The sequence below is a fragment of the Gopherus evgoodei genome, chromosome 17, assembly GCF_007399415.2.
Source record: "Gopherus evgoodei ecotype Sinaloan lineage chromosome 17, rGopEvg1_v1.p, whole genome shotgun sequence".
Lineage (NCBI taxonomy): Eukaryota > Metazoa > Chordata > Testudines > Testudinidae > Gopherus > Gopherus evgoodei.
In genome coordinates, this window is record NC_044338.1 from 1,390,002 (window position 1) to 1,407,713 (window position 17,712).

At 43.3% G+C, this 17,712-nt stretch overlaps 1 protein-coding gene across 1 annotated transcript in view; it reads left to right on the forward strand.

Annotated features, from left to right (window-relative positions):
• Positions 1 to 964: 964 nt before the first annotated feature.
• The window catches only part of FOXN1 (forkhead box N1), a 29,144-nt gene continuing 12,396 nt past the window's right edge, over positions 965 to 17,712 (forward strand). Inside the window, exons 1-5 of the mRNA XM_030536911.1 lie at positions 965 to 1,087; positions 3,555 to 4,058; positions 7,591 to 7,701; positions 12,735 to 12,862; positions 14,111 to 14,207. Of these exons, the coding sequence (XP_030392771.1) occupies positions 965 to 1,087; positions 3,555 to 4,058; positions 7,591 to 7,701; positions 12,735 to 12,862; positions 14,111 to 14,207 (963 nt within the window). The remainder of the gene's footprint in view (positions 1,088 to 3,554; positions 4,059 to 7,590; positions 7,702 to 12,734; positions 12,863 to 14,110; positions 14,208 to 17,712) is intronic.

The window sequence follows — 17,712 nt, forward strand, 5'->3', positions numbered from 1 at the left end:
TTCTGTAGTTCCAACACAGCTCAGACATGACAGGATCTCTCTGTAGGGCAGCACGTTCAGCAAAAGGTCATCTGTGATATACAGGATAAGCCATCACTATTACTGCCTGAGAGAGACATTTAGGGAGGTCACAAAGAGCAAGACCCAGGAGAGCCTATAGCACAAAACAAGACACTAGAATATGCAACTTGCTTCTCTTAACACAAAGCAATAGTATCAGAAATGTCCCAGATCAAAGGTTAGGGGCAGAGAGGAAGATGTGAGTGATGACACTACATTAAGTGATGCTGGATCCTTACACATCTCAGCTACATGTAATGATGTAAGGCAGAAGACAAAAGGTCATGTGCCTTTAACCAAAGAAAAAGTGGAAGTATATCGACCCCTCCCAATCTAAGCAGTGAAGAGATAAACCTTCCCTTTAAATTGCCATGCCCAGAATAGTATGAGTTCATCTGCATAAGAGCCTCTCAACAAAGCAGTGTTATTATCCTCAGGTAACACCCCCCAAGCAGTGTAGCTTCATCAGTACAAGCATAATCCTCCATGGAAGAGCAGTGCACTCCATAGTAAGCCAGCATGGCTATCATACCTTTCATCAGAGCACTGTAGATACACCTGTATAAAACCTCTCCCTATGGAGAAAGTTATGGGAAAATGCCAGTGTGCTGATAATTCTGTGTAGTTTTGGGTGAACAGGGTGACCAGGCTGGATATCTGCAGTCGGAATCTTCCCCAGAGAATCAGATGATTTATTTCACAATTCCAATTTTAGAAATACTCACAATCTGAGGGAGAGGAACATTGGTCAGGCAGGTATGCAAATGGTGAAGCCCAAGAGCTTTGTTTGGGACAAGAAAGGCTGTCCATTTACAGTAGACATCTTTTTAAAGCAGATATACACTTATATTCATTGTGGTTTTGTTCCATTACAACAGGATTTTTACCAGGCTGGGACTTGGTAATGGTTTCATTGCTTGAAGATCAACCTAATATTAAGTTCTCTTCTCCGGACACTCTGGAGAGTGACCAACAAGACAACCTCATGCAGACACAAGGGGACCCAAGCTCCCCGACTCAGCAAACTGTGAGTAAGACATGCAATCTTTTTTCTCCTTTCCAACAAGGACACGCCTAGCTACAGTGCTTAACAGTTGGTATACTGGGACTCAGATTTGTCCATCCAAAGAAATAACACAAGAATAAATTCAGAAATCTTTATGGTAACAGAAGGTACCAAGAATGCTGAATTGCTGTACAAGAGCAAACATTTAAATTATATTTCTGAAGTATCAAAAGCTTACACATGGTGCTGAATTGTAAGCCCTATGGTAACTCTTCTACTGGATTCTCAGTACTCAGGTACAAAACCAGGCAACTTATCTCTAATAGGAATCATAGTTACACCTCTACCTCGATATAACGCTGTCTTCAGGAGCCAAAAAATCTTACCACGTTACAGGTGAAACTGCGTTATATCGAACTTGCTTTGATCCGCCAGAGTGCGTGCACTCACCCTCCTCCGGAGCACTGCTTTACCACATTATATTCGAATTCATGTTATATCAGGTCGCATTTTACAACTGGTGGTGTTTTTAAAATGATTTTTATACTGTTTCTTTACAGAACCACAGAAATTAGAGATTTAAAGGATAAACCCATCTTGTCCATCCCCTGCCAATGGAGGATATCACCAAGTGCTCAGACTTGGTTGTGACTTTAAGTCATGAAATGAAAGAAATTCTCTGGCTCTTACTGCTCACATATTCAACCTGTCAGCTAGCTAAAAAAAGAATGCTGTAATGTTATAGCTGATGATTTTGGCATGTCTGTGTCCACCACCTGGTTTGGTACATTGCATTCAACTACAGAGAAAGCAAACATTGGGCAACAAAATGGCAAATGAAATTTAACATGGATAAATGTAAAGTAATGTACATTGGAAAAAATAACCCCAACTACACATACAATATGATGGGGCTAATTTAGCTACAACGAGTCAGGAAAAAGAACTTGGCGTCATCACGGATAGTTCTCTGAAGATGTCCACGCAGTACGCTGAGGCAGTCAAAAAAGCAAACAGGATGTTAGGAATCATTAAAAAGGGGATAGAGAATAAGACTGAGAATATATTATTGCCCTTATATAAATCCATGGTACGCCCACATCTCGAATACTGTGTACAGATGTGGTCTCCTCACCTCAAAAAAGACATTCTAGCACTAGAAAAGGTTCAGAAAAGGGCAACTAAAATGATTGGGGGTTTGGAGGGGGTCCCATATGAGGAAAGATTAAAGAGGTTAGGCCTCTTCAGCCTGGAAAAGAGGAGACTAAGGGGGGATATGATAGAGGTATATAAAATCATGAGTGATGTGGAGAAAGTGGATAAGGAAAAGTTATTTACTTGTTCCCATAATACAAGAACTAGGTAGGGTCACCAAATGAAATTAATAGGTAGCAGGCTTAAAACAAATAAAAGGAAGTTCTTCTTCACACAGCACACAGTCAACTTGTGGAACTCCTTACCTGAGGAGGTTGTGAAGGCTGGGACTATAACAATGTTTAAAAGGGAACTGGATAAATTCATGGTAGCTAAGTCCATAAATGGCTATTAGCCATGAAGGGTAAAGAATGGTGTCCCTAGCCTCTGTTCATCAGAGGATGGCGATGGATGGCAGGAGAGAGATCACTTGATCATTGCCTGTTAGCTTCACTCCCTCTGGGGCACCTGGCATTGGCCACTGTCGGTAGACAGATACTGGGCTAGATGGACCTTTGGTCTGACCCGGTATGGCTGTTCTTATGTTCTTATGTAATATCATGATTCCATCATGAAAATTCCAGGTGCTGGATTAACAGTATAGTTGTCCAAACAGCTTGGAACAACTACTTCTATGATTTTATAATACTTCTTGGTGAAACAAAAATGGCCTACCTGCAGCCATGTTTCGCTTGATTGAAGAATGAAGAGGGAAGGACTGTTATAAAATAATATTAAAATTGGTTTTCATTCATACATCAAGCCAAAAATGGCCCAGAGTTGGATTTGCTTTTTGGATGAGTCCCTGAATGAACATAATTTCTCTGTGAAAACCAGATTAGCACTGACTGCTGATGTTTAGTTGCAAGAAATGCTCGAATTGGCATCACACATCAGGATGCATCAGCTTCCCCTTAACATCTCAATACAGTAGCTTATTGAACTAAATTAATGCCTTTGATTGTCACAGCAGCAATGGGTGTAGTGTGACTAATCCATTCAAACTGGACGTGTATTTAGAAAAATTAAAAACTAGGACTCTTGACAAACAAGTTCTTATGTAGATTAGTGATAGCTGAAACATTATAGGTTTTTTATGACATGCTGCAAGTTCTTCATGGTTTCTCTCTCTGCAGGGAACACTGTATTTTCATGCAGATTTCCCTGAAAGATCTTTCTGAATCTGCAAGTCCTTCCCTGAATATGCTTCTGTAGCCCAGTGTTCATTGTATATTGAAAGTATCAGCTCTTGGAGTTCAGTGGTCTTTAAATGTAAGCAAATTTTGCCTTGCAGGATAATCCCAGTTTCAGTTGCCAGTCATATGATCCAGACAGCAGGACAGAAAGAAAGAGTTCAGAATCTTCGCACAGCCCAAGCCCCTCTTCTCCAACCCAGGATCAAATCCACGGGAGATTTTCTGCCAATCAAGGAATTCACTCTGGCAAGTGCAAATTTAAAGTCTCTCCCAATGCTGAGAAATTCAGAAGGTATAGCTACGAGGAAAGCACTGCAGGAAACTATGGCAGGTTCCTCAAGAGCAACAGGAACCCCTTCCATCCTTATAAGAGGGAGTTCAGTGAAGATGTCTTCCAAGAAACTCATCCAGCCCTCACACTGGATAGTAATTCCTTCAAAAATGCAAGAAGCATTGAGGGTTTTGAAGAGCTACCAGGATCTACAGGCACTGGAGAGTCAGAGTCCTTTCCCACACATATTCAGAACATTTCCACAGAACCAACATGGTGCAACAATCTCCAATACAACCTCACAGGCCAAGATCACAGTTCCCAAGTCATGGTGAGTTATCATAGTACAGAGTGCTATCATCAGGGTCCTCAACTACTTTTGGAAATAATTCCTGTTATCCATGGCATAACTGTACCAACAATTAGTCTATTCATATCTACTATCTGTTATGAACTCTCAGAGTTCATATCTACTACTTTTGTTGCAGTTCCCCTTGCAACTCCCTTTCCTCAATTAAAATTAGTTCTCAGAAGTCCATAGAAATGATTTCCCTATAAACCCAATATGTGGACCTGAAATATTCAACTTTCCTGAGAACTAAGATTCAGGTAGACCTAACTGAGTGGTGGCTCCCATTTAGTTGGCATGCTAACGTGGAAAATTGTACTGCTATATGGCATGTTCACAAATTGTAATGTTTCATTTCAATACTATCGGCAGCAATAAACAAGCTTCAGGACAATCTAAGATCATATTACTATAAGGAGGTTTGGGCACTTTATATTTCATGCATGTTTTACTTGCTTTGAGATTGATAAAAGACTAAATATAAGGAAAGGTATAAAGTCTGTAAACTCCTTTAAATTGCAACTCTTTGAAATCCATTATTTCAAGTAAGAGCAGGTTTCCTATCTACATTTCTTCCATTGTTCATCAGAAAAAGAAAGTTTTAAGACAGAACCCCAGTGACAATGAAAAGACGGTTACCTACCTTTCGTAACTGTTGTTCTTTGGGATGTGTTGCTTATGTCAATTCCAATACATGTGTGCGCACTCCACATGCATGATTGTCGGAAGGTTTTACCCATCCGGTGGGCTGTGGAGCTCTCTGGAGTGGTGCCTTTGTGGCGGTGTATATAGGTCCCTGCTGACCCACTGCCTGCTCAGTTCCTTCTTACTGCCAGTGACAGTCGTTGGAGCAACCGGTCTCTTGCTTTGCCAGTGTTTCTTAGCGTTTTTCCATGTACATAGTTATTATTTTTCACAAGATTATTAGTCAGTTTTATTAGTTAGTATGTTTAAGTTGGAGGGTTCCCCCCCATATTTTCCCCATCACTGGGGCATGCCATAGCCCTAGGGGTTCAAGCTATGTGATAGGTGCAGTAAGCCCGTGCCCAGAAGGGATCCGCACGCTGCTTGTCTAAAGTGCCTGGGAGAGGGTCCTTTGCAAGACAAGTGCACCATCTGCAGAGGCTTCAAGCACAGAACTAAGAGGGAGAGAAACTATCAAGCTCCTCTTGATGGAGTCTGCTCTCCTGCCCCAAGCAGCTCAAGAGCTGGCCCTGGCAGCCTCGGTGCACAGTGCACTGGCCTCAGTGAAGGACATCTCAGCACTGAGGAAGGATTCGCATAAGGAGCATCGGCACCACTTCCCTACGTGGAAGGCCAGCTCATCAAAGCGGCACCATTCACAATCCCTGGCCAGGGTCAAATCTCCTCCAAGCAGCCCCCCAGCTCGAAGCCGAACTTTTGAAGGTGCACCCAGGGACAGAGCACCAGCCCAAATCCTGGATCCTTGCCCTCCCTTTGTGAATCACCTGTCCCACTTCTGCTGTGCGTGGGCCCAGATTACTTCAGATCGCTGGGTCATGAGCATGGTAGGGGGTGGGATATTCTATCCAATTTTGTGGCTGCCCACCTTCCCCGTCCCGCTTCAGGGACCTCTCTCACGAGTAACTCCTGCTACAGGAGGTGCCATCGCTCCTCGCACTGGGGGCAATAGAGGAGGTTCCTCAGGAGTTATGGGGCAGGAGGCTCTACTCCCAATATTTTCTCATCCCCAAGCCCAAGGATGGACTCAGATTCATATTGTTTCTGACTTACCTGAATATGATGGTGAAAATAAGATGTGCATGTGACCTTTTAATAATGAATTTTGATTGTTTTTAATTTGCAGTTCTCTCTTGTAAACTTGAAAGTTACATTTCCATACTTGTGCTCAGTCTGGCTATTCCTCTTATGATGCTAAAGCAAAAATGTAGTTCCCTTTTATCACTTATATACTACAGTAGAACATCAGAGTTACGAACAACAGAGTTACAGACTGACTGGTCAACCAAATACCTCATTTGGAACTGGAAGTATACAGTCAGGAGGCAGCAGAGACAAAAAAAAAAAAAAGAGTAACTACAATACAGTACTGTTAAACGTAAATGACTAAAAATAAACAGAAAGTTTAAAAAAATTGACAGGTTATGGAAACTGTTTCTGTGCTTGTTTCATTTAAATTAAGATGGTTAAAAGCAGCATTTCTCTTCTGCATAGTAAAGTTTCAAAGCTGTAGTAAGTCACTGTTCAGTTGTAAACTTTTGAAAGAACAACCATAACGTTTAGTTCAGAGTTACAAACAACCTCCATTCCCCAGGTGCTCGTAACTTTGAAGTTCTACTGTATATGAATTCCTTCGAATAGTCCGAAGTGGTTAAAAGACACTGCAAAGACAGTAGGAGAGAACACACTTATTATATATATAAGTGTGTTCTCTCCTACTGTCTTTGCAGTGTCTTTTAACCACTTCGGACTATATATATAAAAAACACACAAATATCAGTGATTATTTTTAAAGTGATGTAGCAGATTTAAAAGAAGATATTTAGAATACTGAGGTGGCTCTGCCACTTTACATCGGTTGGCAGGGAGCTCAAATCTTAATCAAGTTGCCAGGATCATTTAAAGAATGCCAGCTCCGTGGTTATTAGAAATTATCCCACTTACTCATATATTATGTGTTTAAGCTGTTGATCAAATCTGTCCATCAGTCTTTATAACATAACAGTATAATTGAAAGGAAATTTGAGGTTGAGCTTCTCTCTTTTTCTGAGGTAATCTCCCTAAATGTATTACTGCTCTCTGTTCAGTCTTCACTAGTACTGGATTTTGCTTGGTATCTGTTGTTACTCCTGGAAGAATAGCCAAGGATTTTGAATACTGTATTCTTAACCATGTCAGCATCCCTAAGGCAAGTCTGTAGGACTCTGGCAGTACACTAAGTGTGTGGAATCCTAGACAGAGAGATGGGCAGCAGGGGAGAGGCCTATGCTGCTTAAGCCTGACCAACCGATCTGGCTTTCTTGGCAGTTGTAGAGACAGTTCCTATTCTACAGCTGGATTTTCTATAGCAATCAAGGTAGCTGATGCAGTCAGTCTAGTTTGATTTTCCTCTGCAACCTGTTTCTCCATATATTTTGATTCCCAACTCTCCCTCCAGCTTTGTGCATTCTTCCTATTGACAGCCTAAAGGAGTGAGAGAAAGGCAGAAAGAGCTGAGGAGTGCATGTTATTCTGGTTGGCGAAGAAAAAAGGACAAACAGAAATGATCATTTTCTGGATTTTTCATATTTATGTTAGAGGATTTTAACAATAGCCCCTTTCTTTCTAAATAGCAACTGTACAAAAGGATGTGCCTTCTAAAAGCTCCAGCAGATGAAATACATTCCTGTTAATACTTCTTGTTTGAGTAGAAAGAAGTCCAAGAAGGGCAGAGAAAACATCCAAAGGCAAATAGGAGACAGTAACTGAAAGGCTCAATGTATTTCCATGTCTGTCGTTTTCTGTAATAACTCCTTATCTGAATATATTTCAGCGGGATTCAGAGGTCAAGCTTAAGACACCTTCACTGGAAGGGCAGCCCAGTCTGTACTGTTACCAGTCTCCAGTGCAGCAAATGTACTGCCCCTCACACCCATTTCACCAGGTATGTGCAATGTGTGGACAATGTGAATAAATTTGAGTGTCCTACAATATACTGGGTCTGGTGACTCTGACTATAAAACACAAGAACTGGGTGAACAGTATCAACTAATTCTGCACTTGCTGGGAAGTTCCTACATGAACAGTCTCATGTTGCTTATGAAAATATTGTCAAGGAGAAATAGAGATAAATGAATTTTAAACATGGTTACACAGAAAAAATAACCTATACAAATGTTTTGGTATTGCTTATTTATTCTCTTGCAATGACTCCTAGAGAAAACTGGTTCTGTTAACAAATTAAAAGATTTTACATTTGTAACTACCAGCTCCATCTAAACCCTGGAAACCCACTGTACTCTGACAGTTGCAACAAAAATAAAATATATTTAATGTACCCTCAAAGAAAAATACACAGAGAAAAATATTTTAAAAATCTGGGTAGTCCACACAGCTTTAAACAGCCAAGTGCGGCTATAGCTACAAATCAACTTATCTGTACTTGATTGCCATAAACCATTTATTTTGCAGCTGTCTCACTATTATAGTGTACACCTCCTAAGATTTGCAGAAGGGGAGCCTAACTTCTGCAGATTTTAGAAGGTGCATAGATGTAGGACACCCCTTGAGTAAGTGCACAAACTTAGATGATTCCTTTGGGGGTCTTCTGAACTTCTAGCGGCTATAAGACTTTGCGCTCTGAACACCCACAGCAGGCCTCGGGAGGCTCATGCCCCCTGACATAGGCATTAGGAAGCTCATGGCCCACTGACCCCTATAAGCCCTACCTTAGCATGTTCCTGGGGAGTGTCCCACACCCCCATAAAACATAAGAGGGGCTATGGGCGTCCCCACCCCAGTCACATCCTTACTAGCCTTGGGAAGTTCATCAGTGCATCAACACTCCTTGGCAGGCTCTTTGGGAAGGAACAAACCTATTAAGGTGTGCAGAAGGTGGTCAGGGATGGCACCTGTGAGATTCCTAAGGCTCAGGTGCGGAGAGGCTTTAGTGAGCCTCCTGAGGTACACAGGCTTGCAGATAGCAGATCTATGAAACCATATGTTCCTATTACTATTACCCTTGTCTTCCCTCTGCCTCCACTCCCTCCATTATGTTCTGTACCTACCTATTACCCTTTGTAGTTAATTAGATTATAAGCTCTTCAGGACAGAGACTGTTGTTTACCGCGTGTTTGTACAACACCCTGCACAATGGGGCCCCAGTTCTGGCTGGGATCTCTGGGCACTACCGAAATTCTATTAATGAACAGTGTGGAGGCTTGTCCTCTCCTACAGACCTCTGGGGGTCCACAGGACTGGGGCAATGCCCAGCATATCTCTTCCCCACTCCTCCCCAAGACTCCTGCTCTCTGCAGCCCCCAACTCCCACACCTTGCAGACATCCTACACAGCGTGCAGGAGCTGAAAACCCTTCCAACAGACCTTAGGAAGTGTGCAGGAGCTAAACATATACAGGTTGGATTTGGGAGAACAGAAGCCTTGGGGCAGATGTCAGAGAGAACAGGTTTTCCTTCTACCCTGACTATGTATAAGAAACCTGGCTAGGGCACAATGTCACTCCCTGGCATGCTGCTGTTTCTCATTGGAGCCACCAACTAGCCAAAATTAGCTTCTTAGTTCCCAGCAAGATAGGTTGATATTACAATTTTAAATCTTAATAACTTTTAAAATAATTTTCTCTTTGGTTCTCAGAACTCGTTTCAACCTGAAGAATTCAGCGAATCATAATTTCTCTATGTGACTTCTTTTTTTAAGCTATAAAGTGGCAAAAAAAGCATTAATTCTCATGAACATCTCTTTTTTGGCTTTATAATTCATGAGACCTTTGCCTTATTAGCCTCAAATTTAGTAGTAGTCCGAATCTACGAGAGTTGAAGTGAACATTCCTTTTTTGTGGATCTGAGACGAGTGAGTCTGAAACCAGACTGAAAGCAACTATGAAGCAGCTATACAGACAGTAAAATCAGATTTCAGTCTGCAGTCATGGCACCTTTCTGCCTCCACATCATATAAATATACAACCATACACTGCATGTAACTTTAGCAGAAATACCATTTTGGCTGCTAATTAATCTGCACATTCTTTTCATGTTCTTTATTCCCTATGAAGGCAGATGTGTGACTTCATGCCAATATTGTTACTACATGTTGGCATTAACTAGATTTAAAAAAAACCTACAGTGTAACCTCTGAAACATAGAAGGGAGTAGCTGAGCAAGACAAGAAGGGAGTAGCTGGGCAAGACAGAACAAGCACTACGTGAAAGGAAGTCTCCATCCACCTGTAGGCTGGCACTGTGACAAACCTCTCATATGTAGCTGGTTGCTATTATAATTTTTGCATTTGCCCTTTTTATATTAATATGATAAAGGTAATGGCAATATATGCTAGCGCCCAGAGATGAAAATGACAGGCATGAGCAACCGAGGCTGCAATAGGTAGAATTACTGTCCAGCACCAGACACCAAGGTGTAAGTGATACAAAGTTTGGGAGAAATAGTATTGTAATGGAATGCTGTCAGTCTTCAGCAGAGCAGAACCACCACCAAAGCTTTGCCCTGCAAACCTCAACTGGAGCAGAGCAATTTGACTTAATAAAAATTAAACACAAGCAAATGGGGTTTTTAGCCAGACAGAAGGCTGTCCGAGTCTATAAGTCATGCCTCACATCTCAATATAGAGGTGAGAGGTCAGCTCCCTCATTAATTCTGCCAGTAAGATAAAATGGTCTCCCCTTCCCCTTTAATGGGCACAAGATAGAAAATGAGTCATAAGGAAACCCCTTCTTATGGGCCTGAAAGTAATAGCAGACATGCAGCACTTACTGACATCACCCACCCACCATAAAACATGGACACCTTTCATGCCAGTTATGCCATGTCATAAGCAGTACAAGCCCATCATATCGGAACCTTCCCCAGCCTCCAGTCCCTCAAGAAGGAGCAATGAAATCAATAAAACAGAAATAATCTTTAAAACATCCAGTTCTTGCCTCTGGTAATGACATCACAGTCATTTCCATCTCAGTCTCCTTTCCTTCCAAAGAGCCACTGAAACCAATAAAATCAAAATTACTGTATAAACGTCCAGCTCTCTACCCTGGTGACAACTTTGAACCCAGGAGGACAAGTCAGACAGCCTTTGGAGATGTAACTTATGGTAGTTCAGAGGGCTGCATCTTTGCCCGGTATGTATGTTACTGGAGCAGGAGGTAGAAAAGTAAAGTTCTCCATATCCTGTTTGTTTCACTCTTGTTTGTCACTGTTGCAAACAAGTTAATATTTTCAGTATGTTTTTCTACATGGTTCTGGTGGGATTGCCCCTGGAATCAGGGCCGATGCAAGGACATTTCACGCTCTAGGCAAAACTTCCACCTTGCGCGCCTTCCTAGCCCTGCGGCAGCTCCCCGCCCCCCCTCCACCCTGAGGCACCCCCCCACACAGCTCCCCGGGGAGCCGTGTGGCACCTCCCCACCCCAGTTCACCTCTGCTCCGCCTCCTCCCCGAGCACGCCACCCCCGCTCTAATTCTCCTCCCAGGCTTGCGGCACAAAACAGCTGATTGGTGCCGCAAGCCTGGGAGGCGGGAGAAGTGGAGCAGTGACCGCGTGCTTGGGGAGGAATGCTGTAAAAAAAATTGGGGGCACCGCTTTTTGGCGCCTCCAAATCTTGGCGCCCTAGGCAACCACCTAGTTCACCTTAATGGTAGCACCGGCCCTGCCTGGAATACTGCATTCAGTTCTGGGCAGCTCAGAACGAAAAAGATACTGGCAAACAGGAGGAAATTCAGAGAAAAGCAACTAAAGTTACTAGGAAACTGGAGGAACTGAACCATTAAAAGTATAGGTTGAGGGGACATGATACCTATTGGCAAATATTTGAAGTGTGTAGACAAGGAGCAAGGGAAGTAATTGGTCCAAGGAGTTATTAATTAGTAATGACAGGGTAAAATTAAGAAAAGAGAAATGTAAGCTAAATACACCTCTACCCTGGTATAACGCGACCCGATATAACACGAATTCAGATATAACGCAGTAAAGCAGTGCTCTGGGGGGCGGGCCTGCACACTCCAGCGGATCAAAACAAGTTTAGTATAATGCGGTTTCACCTGTAACGTGGTAAGATTTTTTGGCTCCTGAGGACAGTGTTATATCGGGGTAGAGGTGTATTAAGAAAAATTTCCTGACAGTGAGAGCTGTTAAAACTGTAGAATAATCTCCCAAGGGAAGCAGTTAAAACCTCATAGCATGGGACTTTTGAAAGGAGGCAGGATAAACCATTAAACGGTATGCAATTGAGAATACTCCTGCATGTTCTGCACAATAGACTGTAATGGCAGTTTGTTTTCTCATCTCCAATTTGCATAATTTTGTTACAGCAAAAGATATAATCAAAATGGGACAGCCATTGATTCAATTATTTACAATGCTTGGATTGGCACAGAGTTCAAATCTCAAAAATAAGCTCAGTTTCTTGTTCCTAGGCTGCTAGAGACTTGATAGAACGAATTGCCTCATTTTTCTCTCAGGCTAGTGGAAGAAGATGCTTTGCTTATTTTAGGATTTATTTGTTTTCATGTGTATTCTGACACCACTCATCCTTGAGAAGTTGCATCATGATGTCTAAATTTAGTCAGCAAGCAAGAAAGTCTTTGAGCTTACTCCGATGGTGCAGAATGAATTTGCCCCATTGGGCTTCTGTCTTAGTTTATCTCATCTCCACTTTTAAAAAACATTACTTCTTGTCCCCAGAGGTTTTTTTAGAAGCTTTAATCTTTTGTCTTATTTTAGAGTTTTGGTCTTGCATGGTGTATTTTATTGTTTGAAGTATTTCATGCTGTTTTCTTTTTAATCTAGTAATTAATGTAATATTTTATTTCTCTGGGTAGTGCCATATTGGGTTGGTGGAAGGTATCCTCAGAAATATGTTTATTGCTACTATTAATAAAGACAGTTTCTGGGAGTTTCTTGCTTCTTTTGCTTTTAAGTCAATTAACTTGTCTTTTATCATGTTGTCAGTATTCCTCAGGAGGCAGTTATCCTGTAACCTATATTACCTCATCACACTATCCTTACCAGCGAATCGCTCCTCAAGGGAGTCAAGAATCCCAGCAGCCTCTGTTTCCTAAACCCATCTACTCCTACAGGTAACTACCTGGTTTTTCCCAAGTCTAAAACTTAGGGGAACCATGATATTTAGACACAGCCTGCCCCCAATACAGAATTTGCAACATGGTGCTTGCTCTCATTTGTCTGAAATGTATGAATCATGAAATGTCCTCGATTCTGGAGCAAAGAGAGAGGGAAAGGCATATGGAAAGGAGCTCACAAACATTTCACATTCTTTTGAGCACGTAAATAAAAAACTGCAGTATATGTGTGTGTGCGTGACATACACACTCTTTGGTTTTAAATATATAATATTAAAGTATGTGTTTGTTATCTCATGAATATGGGGCTCTTGGCAACTGATGTTTTTTCCAGGATATGAAATAATGCTAATTCTTTTCTGCTGAATGTGGGCAATTAATGGGAAAGACAGGGAATATGTCACACACACTCTCTCTGGAAACCACACATACACTCTCTCTCTTTGGAAACACAAGAAACAGCTGGTAAGCAATGTTTTCTATTAAGTTAGAGTGTTTTCCTTGTTAAGTGTGGGCTTTTTTTCACTTTTGTCCCATCTGCTTTTTCAGTGAAACTAAACCCTACAACACTAGTGTTGCCTCCACAGTCTTCTCAGTCCCCATTGTCCTGGAGTATCTGAAATAAATCTAGCTGTCCTGCAAGCATGAGGTCCTTTGGTGACCATATAACCCGTATTAGGGCTTTACACGGCCACTCATCTCCAGTGTCTGTGTGCCATCCACATAAAATCAATAGCAATAGCAAAGACCCTAGTGGGAACTCTTCTCCAGATGACAGCTTGCCAAAGTAAACTACTACAAGTTAACCTCAAGTTTAAGCCCTTTGTCACTGTCAGTCTGACATTCCCCATAGAGTCTTTGGCAGCCTACGTATTTGAGCTCAGTGTTAACAAATTCATGCAGTTGCAAGACCCACCAAATGAAGTTTGAAAACCTGGGACCTGATCCTACACTTCATTACACTGGTTTTACACTGATGTAACTGAAGTCAGATCCTTTATGTGTAGAGCAACAGTTACCGCTGCAATCCTTACACAACATAACAGATAGCCAGTAAATTACTTGTAACAGCTTCATGCAGCCTTTAGGAATCACCAGGATTCATCTTATTACAGTGAAGATCAAACAAACGAGTTGCACGTGTTGTAAAGTTCTGTCTTTTTTTCTATTACTGAGAAACCAAATAATACAGGCTGAAATGTGAAGCTATCAGTAAAGGTCATTGTTTCTTCTTTGTTCCCAAAGCATCCTGATCTTCATGGCGCTCAAAAACAGTAAAACAGGGAGTCTCCCGGTCAGTGAGATTTACAATTTCATGACGGAACACTTTCCTTACTTCAAGGTGAGCTCTTCATTTTAAAAATTGATTCCAATACCTTTCTGCTTCCCCCTTTCCTTGAGATCTGCCTGTCAGCACAGGGTAAGAGACCAGGTCCATTCTACTGAAATGGATAGTTTGCTTCTTAGACTAGAAGAGCAATATCTAACCAATGACATCGTATACATCTCCTAGCCCTTTGGTTTTCAAACTGGGGGGTGGGGAGGTGGGGTGGAGGGAAGTATAAACATGCTGAGGTTATCAGGGGGCCACAAGCAGCACAGAGCAGGGATACTTCCAAGTCAGCTGCATCTTGCAGGCCAGATGTAACTGATGTCAGATCCTTTATGTGTAGAGCAACAGTTACCGCTGCAATCCTTACACAACATAACTCTGCATCTGCAGAGGAGCCAGATCTGGTGTGTGTCTGGTGGGTCTTGTAGGCTGTAGCTTCATGCATTGGAAAGCAGCAAGGCAAAGGAGGCAGAGCCTCCCTGGCAGCTGCAAAATGGTCTCACTGAAGCAGCAGATAAGAAGGGGAGGTAGCTGGGCACCTGGTAACTGCTCCTGATGGGGTGTGCATGGAGGAAAAGGAGGGGAATGAACCAGGGATGCCCCTGCCTCTCTATTTCCTGCAGGCACCCAGCACCCACCCACCCCCTGCCTCCCCTAGGCACCCAGCACCTGCCACCCCCTGCATCTTCCCATGCAACTCAACCCTTGCCTCCCTCTCTCCCCAGCACTGTCAGTTTAGATGGCTGGGCTATTGCTCTCCTGTCTTCCATGACAGATGGAAGGGGGCACATAGGACATGAATCTCCGAAGGGGATACTGCCCACCCCCCCAAAAAAATTTGCAACCTCTGCCTAGTGCATGAGTCTAGTGTGTACTCAACATACTACCCTAGGCCTATGCAGAAGAGATGAGTATTATATAGGTTCAGTGGTTCTCAAACTGTGGATCATGACCCCAAAGTGGGTTGCGACCTCGTTTTAAGGGGGTTGCCAGGGCTGGCATTAGACGGGCTGTCACAGCACTAGTCCAGAGCAGTAGTAACAAAAGACCATCAATCCCCATCAGCATCTTTATAACAGAGTTTAATGCAACATGCACTCTTATTTGATACCGTTATGTCACAAGGGACTCAGCTATTTGGCTAAAAACAAACAGGAAACTAAACAACATGACAGTGACCTGGAAAAGTGTTTTTTGTGTTTTTTTTAAAAGGCAAACCACAAGGAATCTAGAAGTTAGACAAAATATGCTGCTCCAAATCAAGGAGTAATTCAGAGTCTTGAATTAGTTCTCTAAAAAAATAACAGTCGCCTTCCCCTTATTTTTACAACCAGGTAGACGAACAGGTACATGAATTAACAGCATGTTAAACAACGATGCCTTGTGGCACAATGCTCAAATTATGTGATCTAAAGCCAAGTATTGTATATTTATTTGAGGACTATATTATTTTCTAGAAGGATCATTTCAATACATTTCAAATTGTGACAAAGTTCCTCCTCTACCTTGATGGGTCCTGCACTTATTTGGCAGATTTGCTCACCTCAGTGATCTTCCCCATAGTCTGGGTCAACTTCTCCTGTGTCTGATCAGGAGTTGGGAGGTTTGGGGGGAACCTGGGCCTGCCCTCTACTCCAGGTTCCAGCCCAGGGCCCTGTGGATTGCAGCTGTCTATAGTGCCTCCTGTAACAGCTGCATGACAGCTACAACTCCCTGGGCTACTTCCCCATGGCCTCCTCCAAACACCTTCTTTATCCTCACCACAGGACCTGCCTCCTGGTGTCTGATAACACTTGTACTCCTTAGTCCTCCAGCAGCACAGCCTCTCACTCTCAGCTCCTTGTGCCTCTTGCTCCCAGCTCCTCTCACACACTTCCTCTCCTCTGGCTCCCCCCTCCCTGACTGGAGAGAGCTCCTTTTTAAACCCAGGTGCCCTGATTAACCTGCCTTGATTGGCTGCAGGTGATCTAATCAGCCTGGCTGCCTTAATTGGTTCTAGCAGGTTCCTGATTACTCTAGTGCAGCCCCTGCTCTGGTCACTCAGAGAACAGAAAACTACTCACCCAGTGACCAGTAAATTTGCCCTCTACCAGACTCCTGTACCCCACTGGCCTGGGTCTGTCACATATCCCTCCCCCCTGCTCAACACCAAGAGGTTGGGCGGCTTGGGATGCCAGACAGTGCACACCTGACAAGCCATCAGCATTGCCATGACAGCTCCCTGCCCTGTGTTGCACGCGGAACTGGAAATATTGGAGGGATAAGAACCACCTGGTCATCCTTGTGTTCTTCTCCTTGTTCCGCTGCATCCATTGAAGAGGGGCATGGTCTGTCACAAGGACAAATCTGCGCCCGAGCAAGTAGTAGCGTAATGCTTCCATGGCCCATTTTACGGCGAGGCACTCCCTCTCCACCACTGCATATTTTTGTTCCCTCGGAAGGAGTTTCCTACTGAGGCAGAGAATTGGATGTTCCTCCTCCTCGATCATCTGTGATAGAACGGCCCCCAACCCTACTTCCGATGCATCTGTCTGCAGGATAAATTCCTTGGAGAAATCAGGGGCTATCAGTATGAGGTTACTGCAGAGGGCAGTCCGTAGGTCTGTGAATTCTTCCTCAGCTGCGTCAAACCATCTCACCAGATCAGGTCCATGGGCTTTCACTAGGTCTGTCAGGGGGCTTTCCCTTGTGGCAAAGTGCGGGATAAATCATCAGTAATACCCCACTACACCTAGGAATGCCCAGACTTGTTTCTTGCGACGTGGTCAAGGCCAATTTTGGATGGCCTCCAACTTGTTCACTTGGGGTTTTACCAGATCTTTTCCCACAATGTAGCCAAGATATTTGGCCTCTGTAAACCCTACAGCGCACTTGGCAGGGTTTGCTGTAAGGCCAGCTCGCCTGAAGGTATCAAGGACTGTCTCCACCTTCTCTAGGTATGTTTCCCAGTCTGGGGTATGAATGACCACATCGTCCAAGTAGGCAGCAGCATAACTGTTATGCGGGCATAATAGCTTGTCCATGAGGCGCTGGAAAGTAGCTGGGGCTCCATGTAGTCCAAAAGGGAGGACAGTATATTGGAAAAGACACTCTGGTGTAGAGAACGCAGTCTTTTTCTTTGCATCTTCCGCAAGGGGAATCTGCCAGTATCCCTTTGTCAAGTCTAAGGTAGTCAAGTACCGGGCATTCCCCAGACAGTCCACTAGCTCATCTATGCGAGGTATGGGGTACACGTCGAACTGGGATACTTCGTTTAGTCGCCGGAAGTCGTTGCAAAACCTTGTGGTGCTATCAGGTTTGGGCACCAGCACGACTGGGCTGGACCACTGACTGCGGGATTCTTCGATGATCCCTAACTCCAGCATTTTTTTTACTTCTGCTTTTATTTCCTCCCTTTTGGCCGCTGGCACCTGATAGGGCCTCATTGTTATTCTGGCCCCAGGGTTCATGACAATGTGGTGATATGTCTCGGTTGTTCGACCTGGTTTTGTCGAGAACACATCTTTGTTCCGGA